General features: G+C 33.8%; 1 protein-coding gene across 1 annotated transcript in view; it reads right to left on the bottom strand.

The window, feature by feature from the left end:
* Neto (Neuropilin and tolloid-like) overlaps positions 1-22,570 on the bottom strand; it is a 335,932-nt gene that overhangs the window by 32,930 nt on the left and 280,432 nt on the right. The window contains exons 3-5 of the mRNA XM_089649023.1: positions 18,132-18,217; positions 4,321-4,495; positions 1,398-1,558 (exon numbers count right to left, since the gene is read on the bottom strand). Coding sequence (XP_089505149.1) covers positions 1,398-1,558; positions 4,321-4,495; positions 18,132-18,217 — 422 coding nt within the window. The remainder of the gene's footprint in view (positions 1-1,397; positions 1,559-4,320; positions 4,496-18,131; positions 18,218-22,570) is intronic.

The raw sequence follows: 22,570 nt of genomic DNA, 5'->3' as shown, positions 1-22,570 counted from the left end.
ATATGCGTAGTATACATCTTGTATTATCGTCTATAACGAGTCTGACTAGGAAGTGACTTTATTTTCACTTCCAAGATTGTGAAATTCAAAGAGATGTATTTATAAAATGTAATTTTAGTAGGATATCGAATTATTCAAATCCTTAATGAATTTCATGTCTTCTAAACTTGGTAATTTAAAAACATTATTTTTGATATTTTTAGTAAATGAATTCTGGTTTTCTATGAGGACTTTTATGACTTACAGACCAAATGCTGTAGAAATGAAATCCGTGAGGCAAATGTGTGGTAAAACCAATTAAAAAAATAGCTTCACGATTCATTTTGAAATGCATGTTTTGAAATTTTCAAACAATCTGTTACGATTTTTAACGGGGTAACAAAGTGTAATATCCTTGATATTATTGTTGTATGAGCTCACCTATAGATGGCATTGTATCAGTCTATTAGGTTACCCATAGTGGCGTTTAGCTGTCAAGTATTGTAGATGCTGAGAGTATGATAAATAATTTGGCAACTTCAAGGTCGGGATCCATATTATTCCTACCGCCTTCTAATTGAGATATCACATCCCATTGTCAATTCATTACATTAAAAGTCCAAGTGTTTTGTTGATGCCTGAGTTTTATTTAGTAAGAAAGTTTGTGAGAAACCGCAGAGACCCAGCACAAAATAAATTTTAAAAAATAAACTTTTTTAATTTTTGACAAATTTCATGATTTTTTTAACAAAGTAATAAAAAAAAGTAAAATTCAGATATCTAAGTTTTTAACAAAAAATATATGATAATGTGATGTCTGTACGAATTTGGATGAGTGCAAGCGAGATGGAATGCTTGCAAGATCTTATAAAAGGCGATGCACGTTAGTTGTGTGCTCTCTTTTGTTACAAACAGCTCCCCAAAATAATCACTAATGATTGTGGTTTATTAGGCTGTATTCATTCGAAATGTAAATTTTGGTCGTCTCTCTAATTATTTTTTCGTAAGCTATGATCCTGAGGCATATATTTAAAAATCCTTTAGCTTACATCCTACAATTATAATATCCCGTGATTTTTCATTGGTTGCGCTGGTAGTTATACAATATGAGTTTATTTTAATACTATTGATTACGAAATTTTTTTCCAAAAAATGAAAAAAAATGGGAAAAAAACCTTAGTAAAATGTTTTTGAGAGTATTTTTTAAAACAACGAAAAATTACGAATAACTTATGTACTCTTGTACTACCATAAATATAAGCAAAAAATGTTTCTTGTTAAATGACGAGGGACTTAGAAGTTAACATTGTATATAAACCGCAACGTTTGAGTGAACCCAACGCTCTGGACTACTCGACTGACTAGTAGATATTGTTTAAATATTATTTAATAATTTTATTATGCCAAAAAAACTTTACCCTTTCTTCTTTGTCGACAGTTATTATCCACATGCAGTCCAGAGGGAGTCCATACATAATTGTTTGAGTAAGAAAGGTAGCGGGGATGTCACTTTTGTTGATAAAACCTTCGTTTCCGCCCACCAGGATTCGACATTGCTCAGCTTCCGGTTGGTAGTAGGCTGCAAAATAAGGTATTGATTAGCAATTAGTATATATACCCCTAAACAAGGTACTTATTAAGTAGAAAGGTGATCTAGAATATCAGCAAACAAAGGAAATTGCAATCGCTTGCAACTAGAATTTGCTCTTCATTGAACTTTGTGACGGTACATACTAAAACTTCTTTTGGTCAAAGAAACTATTTATATCAGGCACCACTTATTTGGTGGTGGTTAGGAATTTAAAAAGTAAATTAAAATCTTTGTATCGACAGTCGATTGTCAGAATATTTTTTCATCCTTGTCCTTTCTTAAATAATAAGATTTTAAATATTGAAGACAATATTAGTGATTTCTAAACGAAATTCTGAAACAGAAAAATCAGAAAAGGAAACGGTCACATCTGGGACTCGAACCCAGGACCCTTGTCTTTCCGGGACAGTGCTCTACCGACTGAGCTAATGGGACCCTATTCCCCTCGGTCACTTTTAACTGTATCATACTTCGAATAAGAACCACGAAAATTGTCTTCATTTTTTTTTTTTTTTTTTTTCATTTTTTCACCGCACATTTTTATTGGCAACTATCTTTATGTATGATCGCAAGATTCAACCCGAACTAAATGCAATCCAGACAGCGTCTTTTTAGATAAACCTATCTTATTTTTTTTTTTTTTCGGTAGAGCACTGTCCCGGAAAGACAAGGGTCCTGGGTTCGAGTCCCAGATGTGACCGTTTCCTTTTCTGATTTTTCTGTTTCAGAATTTCGTTTAGAAATCACTAATATTGTCTTCAATATTTAAATATTACAATTTGAGGTTTTACTCAATAAAGTTATTCCGAAAAATAAATAAGATTTTATTTAGAAGTCCCATTTGCTGTCACCCTAGAAGTCTTCATTATCTACTTGTCTCTTCTTGGGAATAATGATTAGTAAGGAGTTATAGTTCAAATATTGTTGCAGTATACTGTCGAATTTCCCATATGGTAACTCAAATACAATTTTTTTTTTTTAATATTTTGTGTTTGTATGTTGTATTACTTTGTGTTTGTGATTACTCTATGTTTTCTTCACTGAAATGTAAATTTTTAACCCCGATAAAGGCTTAGTTCTAGTGAAGTTGATTTTTATGAGAAAAAAAGTGATTTATGTATTATAGTGAGAAGCAATATAAATAAGAAAAATAATTTTTTTTTTTTTTACTCCGAGTCTTTTTGTAATATTTTAAGAACAACTAAGGAAAACATGAGTAAGTGAATATGATAAATTAATTGAACTTGGGGATGATATTTGCATCATTAAATTAACTTTTCACTAGATTGTCGATACAAGCAGCGAAATAACATGCACTTTCAACTACGCTGAAAATTCGAATAGTAAAACAAATGACTTTTATGTGTTAATAAGAAATTAATAAAAATGACAGTTTGAATTGAACTTTGGGATTTGGAATAATCACGAAACTATTTCAATATCAAACAACTACATACTAGACGTATCAACGTAAATCAATTTTAATTAATCAATCACTAAATCAATGAAACACTAATTTTTTAACACATCAGGTAATGTTGTTATCTATAAAAATCATAATCTAAATGTTCGTTTGTTCAAAATCTTAAATCTGAAAAGTTCTTCACCGATTGCTTTGAAATTTTTTACACAACGTTGTATTTGAATAAGAGTGTGTTTTTATAAACTTATATAAAAACACACTCTTATTCAAATGCAACGTTGAATAAGAGTGTGTTTTTATAAACTTATATAAAAACACACTCTTATTCAAATGCAACGTTGAATAAGAGTGTGTTTTTATAAACTTATATTTTATAGATGTCACCTGTGACGTGTAAAACATGCTTTTTAAAAAACAGCGCCATGTGTTGGACGTAAAAGCCACACGCGCTATTGTTTCTCTATCGGTACAGTATTAGGGTGTGTGGATAAATGCAAATACATAAATAAAAACTTCTTCTATATTTGTAATAAGCATTTACTTTGTGGCTCGTCATAATTTACAATAAAATATATAAATTTGTTTTAGACTACTTTGATTTTAATTGTACTCTACCGGTTTCGGAAGCACCCTTCCTTGGTTTTAATATTCTTTCTTTCGGAAGATCCCTTCTCTAGTTTTAATATTCTCCTGACGAAGGAAGGGTGCTTCCGAAACCGGTAGAGTACAATTAAAATCAAAGTAGTCTAAAACAAATTCATATATTTTATTGTAAAAAACTTCAATAATCATTGAGAAATCACTTTGTGGCGTGTGGAAAACTTGTTCATAAATAAACTGTTATTACAAATTAAATATAAATATTATTCAATATATATATTAAAGAAAAACGGATAGCTACAAATTGTACTTGGTAACAATAAAAAAATAAAAAATAGGATAGACCAAAGATATTAGAAGAACGAGATATGCTATGTTGGCCGCCGGACCGTAGCCGGAGTACTACCTAATTAGGCTACCTAATTAGCCGGAGTACTACCTAATTACTACCTAATTAGTACTTTGAACGGTATCGGGACGTGTACGCACAGAAGTCTGTTCTATATATATGTTCTATATATTCTATATTCTAGTGCGGATACCTTAGCGTAAGCGAAGGTGTGCAGTAGTATTGGTGAACAAAACCGGCGACACTCGGCAAAACAATTCCACACAGTATGAACTGCTCAGTGCTCATAGCACATCTCGTTCTTCTAATATCTTTGGGATAGACGAACGTTAGGAAATATCTGGCTATAAAGATCTGATGCCAACAAAAGATACTTACAGGTTGTAGGTCGCGGAATGAACTCGTAGACCGCCGTAAAGCCTCCATATTCGATGTTTTCATCCGAGTGGAAATGCAGCCAGAGGTACCTGCCCTGTGATGTGACCAGAGGAGGAAACTCCCTCCCGCAGAATTGACCAATCAGCGGCGAGTAGCCATGCGCACCATCTCTCACCTGAAATACCAAATAATTCTCATTAATATAACAAATTTACATCCGTTTATGTGATTGACACGTTGTTCGCCAAACCGAGAACTCGAACCAGGAGAAATAAATTGCCAATTGTAATGTGGAAGGCAAGATAAGGAGGCCTCTGAGTGATCAAATACCAAAGGCGCTTGAAACTTCAGTGTCCTTAACTCTCCATGAAGCGTAAGATCACTAAGAGTGGAGGATCCTTTTTCACAAAGGAAATTGGAGTGAGGGTCACGATCTCCAGCGTAAGGTAACGCCTGAAGAAGAAGGTACATCGATTTGTGTTTTGAAAGCAAAATTTGTCGAAAATCTGTGGACCTACGCTAGAAAATGAATCACAAAGCATTAAAAGAACCGGTGAAAATAGAAACTGAAAATAAGGACATAGTTAAGGACATTTTTTTTAAGTGTCGAATTCTTTCAAAATTATGGACGTTTCGAATAAAAATGTCCTGGTAAGTTTTTGATTAACATTTTCATGTTTGATATTAAAAAAATTGTTTTTATAGTGATCAATTTATCTTTTAAATGCAAATATTTCAAAGATATTTTTAACTAGTTTGTAAAATAGTATTACTTTTAACCACAACTTCAAAAATTAGTAATATGTAGCACATTTTAGATACCTAGAAATTCCATGAAAATTCACCATGTCGTTGGGACATGAATATGTTGTTAAAAATATTTAAAAACCTGAACGGTTAATACGCACTATTAACTCTTGACAGGCCAAGATACCAAACAAAAAGGTCTGTAGCTAAGTGGGTCGTCCGACGACCCCATGCATTTTTCTGTCTTATGGGCTTTTAAACTGTAGAAATCCCAATTATTCAATCAATTTTATTAATGGTGTTTGAGGAGGAATACGTAAAATACTAAAATGATATGTCAAGTATTTGGGCTAATATAATGAGGATAGTATTTATAAGTACCACCTGCTTCTCCCCACTTGGCTGCGGGATACTTAATAGAAATTGTATAAGTTAGATAACAACGAGAAGTTAGTATTTCAGTTTCTGGAAATGACAAATTTTATACAACAAAAAAACGGATAATTTTACGTATTTTATCTTTTGATTTAATAATATTACGGCTAGTTTTTTATTTATATTTTAACTAAACCAAAACTGATAACTTAAGAACCAGTTTTAAGGCAAAGGTTCATATTTTGGTTTGAATAAGATGAGAAAAAAACTAATCGCTAAAAGCAACCGCCACCGAGCAACAGACATCGAAATAAGAATAACCGCCAAGTAATAATCGGTTTTTATTTTAACGAAATAAATTTCAGAGAACTGAAATACTTACTTCTCATTATTATCTAACTGCTACAAAGGGTTTTATAAATAAAATCGTAAGATATTAACATTAAGATTCTGTAGGTCCCAATATACACAATTGATAGGTTAAAATATACACAATTGATAGGTTAAAATATACACAGTTGATAAGTCTTAATATACACAATTGATAGGTCCCAATATACACAATACATATATTATCAGCTTGTGAGTGTCCCGCTGGAAGCTACCTCGAGGCAGATCGAAGAAGAAGTTGGATGAGGGTTGAAGCACAACGGAAAAGACCTAGGACTGCCTGGAGGCGAATGGCGAAAGAAAGCAGCCAGTGGGGAAGAAATAAATTTGTGGAGAAGACCAAATCCCACCACTGATCACTGTGAAATTATTGACGTTTTTATGGACAATTTTTTTTGGTTGTCTGTGTTCTATAAAACATATACATTTTTGCTAAATTTAAGATTGCGGTCTAATTAGTTAAGATTGATTAGGATTAAGTCTAATTAATTTCCATATACCTATAAGAACTAGTCGATCCAAAACTTGCAAAAATTGCAATAAAAATATCAGGCCTGAGTCATTTAGATACTCGCTTATACCTAGATTGCATGCAGTTGGCAATGTTTTCTCAGAAGTAGTAGATGTGTTCAACTGCACGGAATATAGTTACAAGAAGGCTATAATAACATACCTCAGTAATAATAACAATTAAGTTTAGCATATTACCATTCTTCTGCATAATTTTAAATGCAAATTTTAATATTGATTACTGTTTCACTGAATTCTTATGTTCATATTTTCGAATGTTTGTAAAAGCGCTTATGGGCGTATAGTAAATAAATGTGCCGCGGTTGACTATACGTTATTAAACACTAGCTGATGCATACTTGGCGTTGCTCGGGGACTTCTCAATGGTTCAGTGTAATGTTTTGAGGTTGTGAATTGTAGATTACCTGACAACGGTAACGACTGGGTGCATTTTTAATGTGGAAAAATATAATTGGATTAATTACGTAATAAGTATTTGTTTCACTTCAATGTGCCATGTCTTCCATGGGCATTCTCAACCTCTTCAACCAATCACTTCCTAGTCACTTATACCTCTTTCTTTTTTCATCACTTCCGTATCATTTTACTACAAATTTACCTGCAGTATCATTAAATTCACATTATTACTTATTGGTGTGTAAAAGATGTTATGGTATATTTTTAAATGGAGCGAAAAATGTTTGTCGAAGGACCTTGACTATTAGTGTAATTACCACTGCACATAATAAAATAATATGTTGTATGGATAAGGAAGGACTCACTATTGAGAAAAGAGCACTCGTTTTCTTCCTATCTATCCTCCTCAGGTATCACAACAGTGGCAATGAACACAAAACGGTTTTGCACGAGACGTGCGCGGATGTAGAATGTATGGAGGTAAAACAGTCATAAATATGTTTCAGCGATCGGTTAAGCTATGATAGTACAACAGTACAATGCGACGATTGCACAATGTGCAGAGAAAAGGTGTGGGAGTAGAGGAAGGTAGGACAAGGAACAACAATATTATCTCAGTACAGTGGTCGCATGTATGTACATATGTGTACATGAGATATGTGTGTAAACTAATGTATAATGCGTAGTGGCGTAAACACTTTTATATAAATAAAATTCTTGTTTACACCACTTTTATTACATTATATCGAATTTACTTTGACTTATTAAAGTACAGAAATAATGCGTAAAGTCTTTATCTAGCGTCTCCGAATTCTTCTACCAAACAAATCACTATCTAAACATTCCTGGCAATAATAACAACAAACATTGAAAGATTCATCTCAATCGGATGAAAGGTATAGAAACGTGTACGGGACAAACAAAGAGACATTCATTAGAACGTATACAGATTATTAGATTTTGCATATATTCCATTTTTGTTTACGTATTAATGAGTACTATGAACTTTGTCAGGTTTGGAAACTGCCAAAGGTCTTACCACAGTTCATACCACAGCGCCATGGAGTTGTGAAAAGCACTCACAGCAACGTGTATGAACAGAAATAACTATACACCGCAGCGGATCTACTAAGGGTAGGTATTACAAATGGAACTTGTTACAGGGGTAAAAAATTATATCATTTACACGTTAATTTAATTATTTATTCATTTTATCTTTAAATGGTTTTTCACCTACATATTAGGGAGAAGATTAAAAATTTGAGGTAAAGGTAAGTATAAAAGTTCACGGGGGCAGTTTGACAATTTTGTGACATACTTCAAAAGATAGTTGCCGAACTGTAAGTGATGTTAAAAATGTCGATAGTCAATACAGGATCGTTAAGCAATCTTGGCTGATTGTTGATTGGCGTATTCTAGCTTTTGAACTCAAGAACAAATCGTAGAAACAACCCGTTACATGTGTACACTGTACATATGTTGGGCACACGTTTGGCGAATTTTTCAACTACGCACCGGTGCCGAAAGGATCTATGGATCGATATCTATCTAATTTACATTATTGTTTGACGAAGTTAACCTTTGTGTTTTGATGAAATTTTGTGATTTAACTGAAGCAAACAAGTAATGCAATGCACATGATTTTCTACCCAGGCGTCTCTGTTTTAATCCTGCGCTAAGTCCTCCATCACTGTACGAGCCTTTAATTTTTTTTGTTTTTTTGCCTATAATGGACAGTACATCAATGTCAATATCGTCTGTGTTTTGGTATATGAGTCACATATTGTGGGGTTGTTATTTTTCATGGTTTCACATATAATAGTCTTCAAATTTTTCTAATGTGGGAGGCGGGTTTGAGTACCGCCGCCCCGGGAACCATTTGTTGTATAACCTACACCTCTTCCATAGGTCACCCTAAGTGGTTCGCTTCTTTGGTGAATGAGCAGGGGTGCTCGGGTTCATCGGTGAGGTGTGTTCAGGAAACGCTTGCCCACCAGTTGCGTGGCGTGCCAGATCGGGAGAGGCGCCAACTGGTCCCTCGACTCATCGCCTTGCGCCGCAGTGAGAGAAATATATTTTATATGTCCGTTACTCCTGGATATACTGATTCCTAGATTCCTACCCAACCCTCATACCTTTTGTCCTCACATTTGCTTTCCTCTCCTTCCATTCCTTAAGAAAAGAGCCTCCATTCAACATCTCAAAAGATGACATAAGCCCTGATGGAAATTATTTTTTAAGGGTTTCCTGTATGGAGTTAACAAACACAATATAGAAAAATATTTTTTGCTGAGGCTTTTTTAATACTTAAATTTTAGCGTATATTGTTTCAACCCTTAAATCTCTCATAATTTTATACACAGAACTGAAGTATTTTACTACGAAATTTCGAAAAACAAATAATCACTTTCATGTAGACTTTGTAGATGTGATATGAGTTCTACGAATTCGTAAATATTTGTTTTAATCCTCTCCTGTAAATATTTCGTTTTGTGGTTTTAAGAATTTTCCTAACCATAGTCGATATCAAATATTCTTTATAGTTTGGTATTATTACGTAAATATGGAATTAAAAAATAAATAATTAATCATTTAAAAACTAACTGTTATTGAAACGGGTATGGTGGACGGGATAATGGTGGATTGAACGCGGTAAATTGGCCAAAGGAGCGAATCTAGCTGTCCACAATAGAGTGCTGGTACTTACCCTGATGCATGGAAGTGAGGCAGAGGAATGGAACTGGCAGAGGAAGGATGAAAGTAGACAGAACACTGTAGAAATGAGAACCCTGAGGCGTATGTGGGGTAATACTATGTATGATCGTGTGAGTAATGTAGAGATCCGCAAAGAATGCAAGGCTGATGTAACCGTAGTGAGTGAGATGGTTAGGGCATGTAGAGGAAATGAACGAAGAAAAGATTGTAAGAAGAATATATTACGCAAATGTGATTGGTAGCAGAAATCGGAGACGCCCGAGAACAACATGGCATGATCAAGTGAATCAAATACTTGAGTCGGGCGGAGTTAGAATATTAGAAGAGTACGTATGGATGTAAATGAAGCAAGGAGTGTGTGCCAAGAATGAGTTGTTTGGCGGTCCGTCCTCTCTGTCTACCCCTGCAAAGAAACGGCGTGATTGTTAGTTAGTTAGTAACAGGTTATTCGTAATAGCGATGGGTCACGAATCATTTTATTACTAGCGGGAGCTACGGTACCATCTCAATATTTTCGTATCGCTCAAAGAGTCAAATCACAATTAAACGGAAGCTGCGCAAGCTGCGAGCTCAGAGCGTAAGAGCAACAAGAATTCTGTGCTCGCCAGATGTGACTCCCCCAATACGGCTCCCCCACTACGGTCCCCCAAATACAGCTCCCAACTCCCAGAGGTACGCCACCTCGCGTACCACGAGAAAAAAAAGATGCTCCGTTGTTAGTAGCTGTAGGTAAATATTATATTCGATTCCAGATGTCAAAACTGTCAGACGTCGTTAACGTCTCTGACTAAGAAATAACAATCAATACTTGGATAATTTTATTGTGGTTATTTTTCTAAAAAATCTCCGAAAAATGAGCCGTAGCACGGTTTACCGGGAGTCGTACGAATAAGGCCCATCAAAAAGATCTCGATCAATTGTGCGGCTCGTTCATAAACGACTCATTGCTAATTCGTAAACTTTCAGCTTTTTAAATAACTTACAATCATTAAATTTATCCAATTATTTTGTTGTGATTTTTGGTCCTGCCCTATCCACAGTACAAACTAAATATACTCGAAACAATGTGTACTTCAATTAAACTGACGAAACTTTACTTACAAACAACAACAATGTCAACAATAATTTATTATAGCTTGACTGAAGGAAGTTTTGGGCTTTTCGAAAAAAAAACGTAATAAAATTGTTTGCGAGCATTAAACGGTGTTTAACTCGAAGACGATCCACATTTTTCAACTTCCAATTATTAGATCGTATTCAACTTTTTTAATGGTCGAACTTTTTGCTGACAACTTTGTGAAACTTTTTTTTTGACAAACGCTGAAGGGATAAACCGATAGACGTGTTGTTGGCTTGTCAGTCTGAAAAAGTAAAAAAATTCCTTACTTTCGCTGAAATTGTTAATTTTTTGGAAATATTGAAATTCTTTCATCAGCAGATGGTATTTTCATTGACATTAAAAAGATTTTATTATGTGTTTGGCCGTGTTTAATGACCAGATTTGAATAGACAGGTACTTCCCCACCTACCTCTTCCCCATCTCCTACCCGTCACCAATACCTTCAGCTTCTCAACATATCACAATTGGAGATGCAAATGAACAAATAGGGAAATTATATTGTTATATCTCTGCTTTACTTGCAGATTTAGTGTTGGGAACTCTTGTGAAAAGTAAAAGGTTTTTTACAATAATTGCGTTTATTTACGTTACAATAAATACGTCTGGATTTAGCTATACTGTTCATTACCCGAGGGTTGGTAATTCTCTTATTCTAGAAGCTTGTTGTCTGGCAATAATATCCCACAGGAAATTGCTACACTCTAGCGACATCTGTCGGACTCTGGAGTAAGCTTTATGACTGGTGCCATCTATCGCTTGAAAACCCAACTTATTACCAAACATCACAGATATCCTCACTGGTAATTATAAATATATGAAGAAGTGTTGTTTTTGGTAAGACTTTTGTGTTGACAGATAATTGCAATCAACAAATTAGTCGGGAACCCCAAATAATCTCTATTTTAAAGGATTTAAGATTTTTAATCAATTACTGACAGATGTTAAAGAACCTAAAAGCCTTAAAAAAATAAGTTTTAGATGTATTCTAAAGTGTCCTCAATGTAATAGAAATAAGTGAAAAAGGTTTATACGAGATATAAAATGTAATTTTATAACTAAATAAAACAAAAAAACAAACGAATATCATTTTTTAATGCTTGACGTTTCTTAAAAACACTGTTTTTTATTTTATTTTTTAGGTGAGGTTTTATAGCCAGCTGGGCTTTTACATGGATTTTAACAAAAGAACGTACCTAGTGAGCTATCGAAAATTATACACTATTTTTTAAATCAAGAGATAACAGTAAACTGAATATGAAACAATATTTTACACGGTTTCGAAATAAAAAGGTGCTACATTTCTTGGTGCCGTACCAAAACAAGTTTAATTTAGGAGCCACCTCTGGTTGCCCCTCTTGGAGCCCAACAATACTTGATAAACCTACTTATTTCTGTGCAAAGATGGGCAATATTTATATCTTAAATTTATTTTAATACAACTATACCTACCGTAAGTGTAATCGCAATAGGCGAATCAAGAGTGGACTGTTAAATTTAATTGTGAACTTGGAAGTTGACACAACTATGGTTGGAGATGGTGAACATGGAGTGAGAAAGGAATCCGACTTACCCCTTTGATGTTCTTCAAAGATGTTGATGGTTGGTTTTGCTCACAGAAGATATGATTTATTTCACGCACAAGCTTCACAACGTCCAGATACGAAAGACACTGAGGGAACCAAATATGCTCACTGCACAGGCCTTCTACCCTGAGTTGATATCAATAACAGCACTGATCACAAAGAGATGACTGATCATCAAACAGGTCAATAAATAAACTGCTTTCACAGTCACTTTTATTGTTGTAAAATGTCACACAAACATGTGGGTATGGCCAGATAATGATAGGTACTTGTAGGTAAAAATGGAATGGGGAAATGCAAGGACAATATTAAAGGAGCAGTAAGTACATATACACTTTTTTTACATGTAATTGCATGGAACGTGTAAAAAGGAGTCCAATGTTTAAAAATTTTTATAAGTTTTACGTACTAAAAAAAAGTTTTGTTTACACTGTTTTTTCTTGGGAATAATGATTTATTTATAGTTAAAATATAGTTACAATGCATACTCAAAGTACCCAACTGGCCACTCATGTAACATGTTTTTATTTTTTCTTCTTTCTCTTTGTAATATTTTGTATTTATGTGTGTGATGATTATTTTATAAAATATCTTCATTAAAATGTGTAGTGTTAACCTTGATACAGGCTTTTAGTCCTAGTGAGGTCAATAATAGTAAAATCTTAAATAAATTAGTGGCATCAGTTTTTTGTTAACTCGGTATAGTTCACACTTCCAGGAGTTGGCTGTTCAGTGATAACAAGAGCAATTTACGTGTTTAAAACACAATTTATCTCTAGTTGAAAAGGAAGACATACAATAATTATATACTTCCGTTTTATTTTTTAAAATTATTTTTAATGACTCTAATATAAACAAACTTCGTAACGCATTAAACAAATATGTACATTCCAAAACTTATATATTATATTTATGATTGAACCATATATAATAACATGCTGTAAGTTTATGGTCAACCTGAATTCACTTTTACTGGATTCTTGAAATAATTACTCCTTCTTCAGAGCAAAAAACGGTTTTATATGTTTATTTTCAATAGTTTTTTACTAAATGCCTAGGTTGCCAGAACTGCCGGCAATACAAACCAGTCGGGATTTATTTCATTGCAGAAATTCTGGGACTAACTACCATATGTATTCCTCATCTCCTGGAATACTTATGGAGGTGAATATTTATACCGAGTCAGAGGAAATCTTCAGCCTATCACTTAACAAATACAAAAGTTTGTTACTGAGGAAGTTTAGGACATCTTCAGATTATCACTTAACAAATACAAAAGTTTGTTACTGAGGAAGTTTAGGACATCTTCAGATTATCACTTAACAAATACAAAAGTTTGTTACTGAGGAAGTTTAGGACATCTTCAGATTATCACTTAGCAAATACAAAAGTTTTCTGAGGCAGTTTAGGATAACAAATAAAAAAAGTTTTTACTGAGGAAGTTTAGTTATGTATAATAAATTCTGTATATTTTTTACTATTCATTTGTAAAAGCAACTAAAAAGGGAGTTAATAAAAAATAAATAAATAATACGTATAGATAATTGAATTACAATGTGTTACAAGGCAGATAATTTATGTGTAGGTAGTGGTAGGCAGATAATAATCTTTACATCCATGGTCACATAAATTATCTGCCTACCACTCAATGGTACATAGGCTTACTAACATCCCACTCGACAAGAAAGCATACGAGAAGGAAAAAAATACAATCCTAACTATTGCTAAAAATAATGGCTTCAAGGGTAGAGACATCGAAAAAATAATTAATAATAATAAAAACAAAAATAACCTTAAATTAATTTACCCAGCGACTAATAATAAGACGAATAATAAATTCGGGTGTTTAGAATTCATCGGACAGACATCTAATAAAATTGCCAAAGTCCTCAAAAATTTGGCTTAGATATTGCCTTCCGCACAAATAACAGCTTAGGATCATCTCTTAAAAACTCAAAAAGTAAGGTACTCAAATTACAAAATAGTGGCATTTATAAACTCCAGTGTGACGAATGCAACGCTGTTTATGTTGGACAAACGGGTCGGTCCTTTAACACTAGGTTCAAAGAACATATAAGATCTTTTAAAAATAATAATAAAATGCAATCTCAATTTGCCAAACATCTCCTAGATGAAAATCACTCACTTAATGATAATAATAAACCAACTCCGTTACACGTACAAAATAAAGGCCGTAAACTGAATCTTTTAGAGCAGTTAGAAATTAACAAAAATTCTAATAATCCGAAAGCTATTCTAATTAATGAACAAACCAATATAATTCGTTCACCCCTACTAGATATCTTCAAACCTAGTGCAAATACGAGTGCACATTGAAGTACTTAATTATACTATTAAAATAACCCTATGAGTCATCGTTTGGGAATAACTAACATTAAGACATTCAGTCAAATTTAAACATTACACTAATTGGGGAAACTTTACTTGGGTAATAACCATCAATAATTTCTAACATTTTTACACAGAAATCAATTAAGAAATCAGTAATTTAAATTAAAATACCTACATAGAAATAATATAAATGTATCGTCTGTAAGTGGGCTACCCACAGTTTGATAATGCCTTTAGAGGGCGAAACAGCTGTCACGCGTAATAATAATTACACAGCAGAACTTGTTTAAATATAAACTGTTTTTATAAACCCAATAATAATATTATTGTATATATAAAAAAAAAAAAAAAAAATAAAAAATAAAAAAAGCGCTATATACATTTTAGTTTTTAATTTTCCGTAAAAACAAAAACTGCTCTGGAATCAGATAAAATTATTTTTCCGGTGTATGCATTTAAAATAAACATCAATATTTCTAAAAATAAAATTTTAATGGCAAACTTGAAAATTTTGTCAAAAACGATGGCCACATTTTTACTTGAATTACTCCAATCACTGAAAGAATGAGAGAACTTGATATTTCAAAAAGACGTTCGTTTTGTTTTGGGGATTTGTAAGAAAACCGTACCTTCACTTTTATCAACTTCATACAGTAAAAAAATAATTTAAACCGATTGTTTCGTTATCGGCGCAAAATATGAATAATTCATTTTGGCTATTTGTAAGATTTTATTAATGGTTCCAGTATAAATATTTGATGCAAATTGTGAAAAAATATTTATTATTCTTTCTAACGTCAGGAAAATAAAGATAAAAATGTGGACGCCCGCTCATATATGACCCTCAAACGCTGGAAGGGTTAAGAGAGAAAAGACAAGAATTTCGATAAAAAAGTCATTTTTGACCGAAATTCCACATGGGAATTTGTTGTTCACAAATTGAGCACAAATTCGAGGCAAATCTGTTTTTGAAGGGTCACTGTATCAGAATGAACAGATTAGCATGAGTATTATTTAGGTGTATGGCCTGATTGTGACGGACTCCAATTCCGAAGGACTGTTGGAAGGGGAGAGGGGGTGGCAAAGCGCGACTGTTTCTAGCGTAAACATTGGCCAAAGCCTCCCTCCCTCCCTCCCTTCTCCCTTCTCCCTCCCTTCCTGCCCCAACCGCTAACAATGTCGTTAACTTTAAATCAGATACATTTAATACTGTGATATAATATACAGCATGCTCTAATAAACGAGTTATATTAAAAATGCATTAAACCTTTATTAACCTTAAAATCGTTTTAAAAAAGGCTTTCATACTAAGATTCCTCCGGAGTTAGCGATGAAACGATTTTGTTATTGCCAAATATTTAAATATATCTGGTGGCCCAATGGTTGTGGCGCCAAGTTGTCTTTTAGTGCGCTTATGTCATAGAGCGCAGAGGGAGGTCGGATAAGAGCCTCGAAAATCACTACGCGCGACAAATCAGTCATAACTCCGCAACGGAACATGAGTTATTCGTGCGTCTTCATGTAGATCTTGAGGTGTTTAAAAAAGTAAGCTGAGAAGAAACATATTAATGTTTCAGAGTGACAAATTGTACCGGGTGACAAGTTTACAAGCACGGGAGGTGTCCTCCCTTGTAGATGTGTAGGGTGTAGCCCCGTAAAAAGCCTTTTGCAGGCAGTATGTATTTTGAATTCCCTTCAAACAAAGTTTTGTTTACATTAGTACATCGATTTAAATTTTATTTTATTTTTTTGGTTTCATTGAGGATTGAATCTTCCTCCCCAGCCAATCAACCAGCTTTCCAATTAAGCCAAATCCGAATAAGTGGAACCGACATTTATTTCGTAGATTAAGTGATGTTATATCATAAAACGCGTATATTTCAGCGTGTGTGTGCCTGAATGCCAACCAAAAGTTGATAGAATGCATTACCATCAACAACGAGTCTGTCTGACATTAAATCATTTCTGAAAACAAAATTAAAATTCAAATAGATAACTGTCTCCTAAATATATTTTCACATTAATACCTACATTCTCAGTATTTGTCATGATTTATAAAAGTTTTTAATAATTTATTTATTTTATATACCTAATCAATGTTTACAATAATACTTAATTAATTATCTCTTGTTGTTATATTTTTTTATTTAAATGTAGATATTTGTCTACACGTATATCTTAATTTTCAGCCAACCTCAGGATTTGAAACAGGTCGAATTTTGTTTATTAAAAATGGTGGTGTAAACACAGTCGGTTGTATTGATTTGAATTAATTATAAAGTTAATCATTGTAATTTATGTTTCATATTCCCCAGAGTTTCTTTAATAAAAGAAAAACAATATTTAAACATCCACAAGTATACCTTATTATAAGAGCCCCGCATGTAAACCGTGTGCTTAAGCAGAAACCACAATTTCCAAAACACTTCGTTTAATAACGATTGCCTTAAAATATTAATTAACTCCAAGAAACTACCCAGTTAAATTTACTACAGAGCATCCCCCAAACACCACATAAACTTGGCAATCAGGGAGAAAGCTAGGGTTGTTTTGTCAGGCATTATTGTTTGAGGTAGAGAAGCAACTAAATGATTATTAATAATATGTGATGTTAAGTATTTGTACGATGGTGTGTGGATCCTTTTACGAACATTATAGTATAACAAGTTTCCATGTGAAATTTCGGCCAAAAATGACTTATTATCAAAATTCTTGTCTTTTCTCTCTAAACCCCATCCAGCGTTCGAGAGTCAAATATGACCGGGCATCCATATTTTTTAAAAGTATTTTTATCTTTTTTTCCACTATGCGGAAATAATCAATTTTCTTGACGTTAGAAAGAAATATATTAAAGTTTTTCAATTTGCCTCAAATATTTATACTGGAATCCATTAATAAAATCCTAAAAATAGCCTTTTATTATTAAAAAATCAAATTTAATTATAAACTACGAATCAAAGACAAAAATAATAAAGAGACATTCTCATTCTTGAGTCTGGAAGAAGGTAAATAATTACATACACCGAACGTCAAAAGTCATTCTACTCGGACAACGAGTGGGTTGAACCACTCGTTGCTCGAATGGAATGACTTCGTTGAGAATTGAGGCCCAGGACCTTGAAGTTTTTGGTGTAAGTCTTAATGATTTTGATCAGTCGTGAACTCCGTCAAAACCTTGTTTCTGTCTTGACTTGAAATTATCTTATTGTATATATTATGTCCTATTTTTGTAAAAGCAGTAATTTTTAAATTATCCTGTATTGTAACATTTCTCCTTGTATTAACTTCGTGTAATATGTAATGTGTTGAAATTGGATATGGTCCGTTAGTATATAAATTAAGACCCCATCCTCTACAGATCCGATGTAAATAATTTGCATTTGAGTAATCATGGATTATTTTTGCCAACCTTACCAAAATACTCAAAATATTGGCTTGTGTTTTTAAAATTAATTTCATTTAAAATTTTTGCCACCTAATCCCACAGTAGCATTTTGGCGCCTAACGTGAGGCGACACTGAATTTCAGAGAAGTTTCACGTTTTGAAACTTTGATAATCTTAATGGCTAAGTTGTAAGATACAGTAAAATGGTTTGACTCACCTCCAGAAAATCAAAACGGCAATCTTCAGACGGCTCTATGTTGAATTCATCTCTAAAGTCCAATCGAATGAGCTGACCTGGCTGGGCTGCAATAAACAAAGTTCAATAATTAAAAAAAAAAAAAAATCACATTTTAAATTCGTCTGTAATAAAATTACTCTTAAATAAAACTGAATACAAACAAAGACACAATGACCTAAATCATCGATAAACAATTCTGTAAAGTTATTATGTTTTCGCACTAAATTGTGAGTACACATCTCAAACTGAGTATATTAACTAACTAACTAACAAACTAACCATCACGCCGTTTCCCCGCAGGGGTAGGCAGAGAGGACGGGCAGCCAAAAAATTTAGTCTTGGTACACACTTCTTGACTCATTCACATTCATACATACTCTTCTATTATTTGACATGGATCTACTCAAGTATCTTCAAAATTTGCATAACACAAGACTAATTGCAAACGATGGAATTGTTATTCCCAGACATCTAAATAAATAAGGTCAAGAAACCTTAGAATGCAATATCTCTAAAATTTACGAAATCTTAGCAATTCAATAAAACATTGTGAAAATTTTTAATAAGAAAATGTTACGTGAAAAAGATTTTTTGTACTGATCTATTTTTCAAATATGATTTAAGATTTTCACGGCCAAAAGTATTTTTGTTATTTGTTACGGCATAACCCCCCAAAAACAAATGATCTATTTTCGTCTCTGATTTTCTGTCTATGTACATTTTGGTTATTTTTTGTAGTTTTTGTTTTTCATTGAATTATTTACTTTTTTTTATTTCAAATTATAATTCTATGTTATAATATAAAAAGTTACGCTCAGATATTTTGGGCATATGTACGAATAAAGAGTGTAAGGAGAATATATGACACAAAAGTGAATGGTAGCAGAAGTCGGGGACGCCCAGTGAAGACATGGCACGATCAAGTGAATCAGATACTTGAGTCGGGCTATAGCAAGAGTCGGAATAATAGAAGAGTATATATGAGACGATGTATAAATGTGAATGAGGCAAGGGATTGTGATGTTTTGGACACTCACATAAAATAAACGAAACGAACGTGCTCAAAAAAATTTTTGTTTAGACAACGACGGGAGATTTACTGACAGACAGGCCTGGAGTAAACACATTCACACGGGACAGGGCGCAGGGACGGACAGTCGAGTTTTGAACTTGGGTGCATTGACAGCCCCGAGAAATGGATACAAATCAGAAGTGTTGTTTGAAATTACAGTTAATTATTGAATTCAAATGGTATTAGAGAATATTGCGGAATATTGAATTAAAGTGAAAGATTATTGATCCGGTGTTTGTGTGAAGTGAAAGTGGTTCGACTCAGTGAGAAACAATTAATAATAATGACAATAATAATAATTGGATAATTTGTAGAGCGCCGTTTTGTAAAAACCCACCTCAGGGGCGCCAGGTGTTGTGCAATCGCGATTGTGTTATAAAGTTGTGTTGACTTAAATGTGTAGTTCAAACTAAATTACTTGTCTTAAAAACATGAAAATAATAAGAATAATGATTTCGTTTTAAAAACAGAGTGACCGTATATAAAGGCAGCAAGTTTTAATCGGGCTAGGTTATTGATTTGGCGAAATGGCATTCTATCCACGGAGACCGAAAACCAGAGAATCAAATAGATTATTAACTGTGGGTTCGAATCCTAACAGATTAGGGAGGTACAATTTTATTTACAGGAATATTTAATTACCCTTTTATAAGCGTAGGGAGGAGGTCGAAAATTAAAGTGATTTAGCTATATAGTGTAACCAGGTAAGCTTCACGCTGAGAATGAGAGGTGCCTAACTGGGTGAGTTTTTTATATTATTTATTAAATTTCAGAGGACCTTTTTAAAAGACGGATACAACCGAGGTACAGGAACTAAGTTTACGACACCTGCCGCCCAAATAATGTTATCATTAACAGGGATGTGCTAGGCGAACCGTCAATCAGCTGTGAGCGAGAGACGAGTCAACGACCTTTTCATATATAGGACAAGACGCAGGTACAGTCAGTCAAAGGGGGAAGTTTTGCTAGCGTATGCCGTCCCAAATTGAAAGCGATCGGATGCAACCAGACGGAACAAAATGAAAACTTTTCTTCTGTTATTTGACTTTCTAATTTAATACTTTTCATCTATTGTTTGACTTTCTAAGTTACGAATTGGGATGCACAAAAACAAATCTAAAGTCGAAAGAGGGAGATGGTAATCTCCGAAATAAAACTACCAACTGAACAACTTTTCTCAACAGGTACCTTTCGAGAGGTAGGCAGCCTCTTTAAATTAAATGCAAAAATCAAACCAATTATCCGTTTATACCTACCTGAGAGGATAGGTATTCAGTAGGAGTTACCCATACCTAATACACGAGGATGCTAGTAACCTCATAAAATAATTACTAGAACCGAATATAAAAATACAGACAGTCCTCATCCTAAATTTGGCATTTCGAGTAGACCTTACATATATCTCACATGATAATTGGCTGAATGGGTAGGCACACAACCTATCGTTAAAAAGCTGGCTAAATGTCGACAAGATCGTCGTGTGTTACCTATGTATTGACCTAGAAAGGGATGTAAATCCCCGACGGCGTGGGAGTTACAACGTTTTCTGGAGGTGGCACGTAACTTAGGACCTTGCGTGTCACATTTTCGCGACTAGATTCGTGACAAGGGATGTCATGGTTTTCCCCTTCTACACTCAGTAAAGTAGATTTTCCTGGAGGTGTTTGAGATTGGGGCAATTCTGAAATTGGTGATGAGACCTGGTTTTCTTTATTCTGGCGTGAAGGTTGCCGATTTGGAACAAGGGGAGACCCGGCCGGTTGTGATATCCAGACACGCAGATATCGATCGCCTTGCTCAAATTATCATCCATCAGTTTTGTTTGGTAAGAGGAGGAGTCAATCTTAGCTTGAAAAAATTTCATTTCCTTTCCTCTCCTTCCCCTCCCAAAATATATACATGGATGGCGCCGACAACTAACCCCATAAACTTATCGTATGTATATCACATATATAAAATCTAACACTTTATTATATTCACATTACCCTACGATAGGTAGAATCGAGTAGCTAGGGGGGGGGAGCAGGCGACTTAGAAGATAAGGTTTATAAAATGGTTTTAAAACACAGCGGTAATGGATTCAACTCACTCTATCTCAAAAGAACCAAGGGATACCACACATACATAAATAACTAGGTTTCTAAACCGAGAAACAAAAAACCCAACACAACGTTCGGTGAAGCCTTTTTATACTGAACCGTCACGTGAAATGAGTACGTTCAAGGTCGTACGTCACGTAGACAAACTAGGATGTACACACTTGAAGGGGTGTGTAATAAAGAAAAGACGGCAGGGAGGACCTTCCTACCCCGGATATATATATAACCAAAGCCTTATGGAAAAGTTACCTACGGGACTTAAGAAAAATTATCGTAGAAAGAAGTAGAAAGGGCAGATCATTACAGGATATATGCCAAGACCGAGTTGTTTGGCTGTCCGTCCTCACTATCTACACTTGCGGGGAAACGACGTGATGGTTAGTTAGTCTTAAATTTAAAAAAATGTTAATATATAAATAAGATTATTAATCAGAATTATTACACAAACAGCTGTCTATCAAATTTAATTGGAATTCAGTGTAAATATGTTACATTAATACATATTTAAAAAAGGTTTTTGGAATTCCAAAATAAGATTTTTAAGCCTTTTGGGAAATTGTTTTCGAAATAACTAGTTTTGGAAAAAGATGGAACCTTGTACTCCCAAGCAAATGAACTCAAAGAACAATGCAACTGGAATCATATTGCCCCAAAAATATTTTTATCTATGTGAGTAAAACTTAGTTGCTTGTAATGTGACTTTGCTTTTATAAAAATATGTTGCTAATTGAAAATGATTCTTAAAATAAATATTAATCATTTCAAATAGAACTTTTTCGCACAATTATTTGCGAACTGTTGAAGATATTTTAGAGAGAGTTGTAAAAAAAAATCTGAGAAACTTGGTGCAATAAGTCAATTTTCAGGAAAAATATCAGATATAATCCTGTTGTCCCAAGAGTTCGATTTGTTTAAAATGCTTCCCAGAACAGAAATAACCGTAGACTTTGATACATAAAAAACAATCAGCATGCCAACATTTCCGGAAGTTCTCGAAAGTCCAACTCTTCAGTTTCCATTGATAAATCAATGGCGCAAAAAGCGCTGAGTTGATGAATAGATTCCACCGATCAGTTTCCAAAGTAAAACAACCTCTACTTGTGGAATCGTGGAATTGTAAATTCAGGGAAACTCTCTCTTTGAAAATTCACATTTAATGCTCTCCACAAAGGTATCAATATAAATTGAATAATGATCATGAATAAATGTGTATCTTTCTTGCTAAAACTATTTTTGAAATGGCACAG

Source organism: Hesperophylax consimilis, chromosome 28, assembly GCF_061612785.1.
Source record: "Hesperophylax consimilis isolate HC1 chromosome 28, BYU_Hcon_1.0, whole genome shotgun sequence".
Taxonomy (NCBI): domain Eukaryota; kingdom Metazoa; phylum Arthropoda; class Insecta; order Trichoptera; family Limnephilidae; genus Hesperophylax; species Hesperophylax consimilis.
This window is presented reverse-complemented; position numbering and strand designations above follow the sequence as displayed.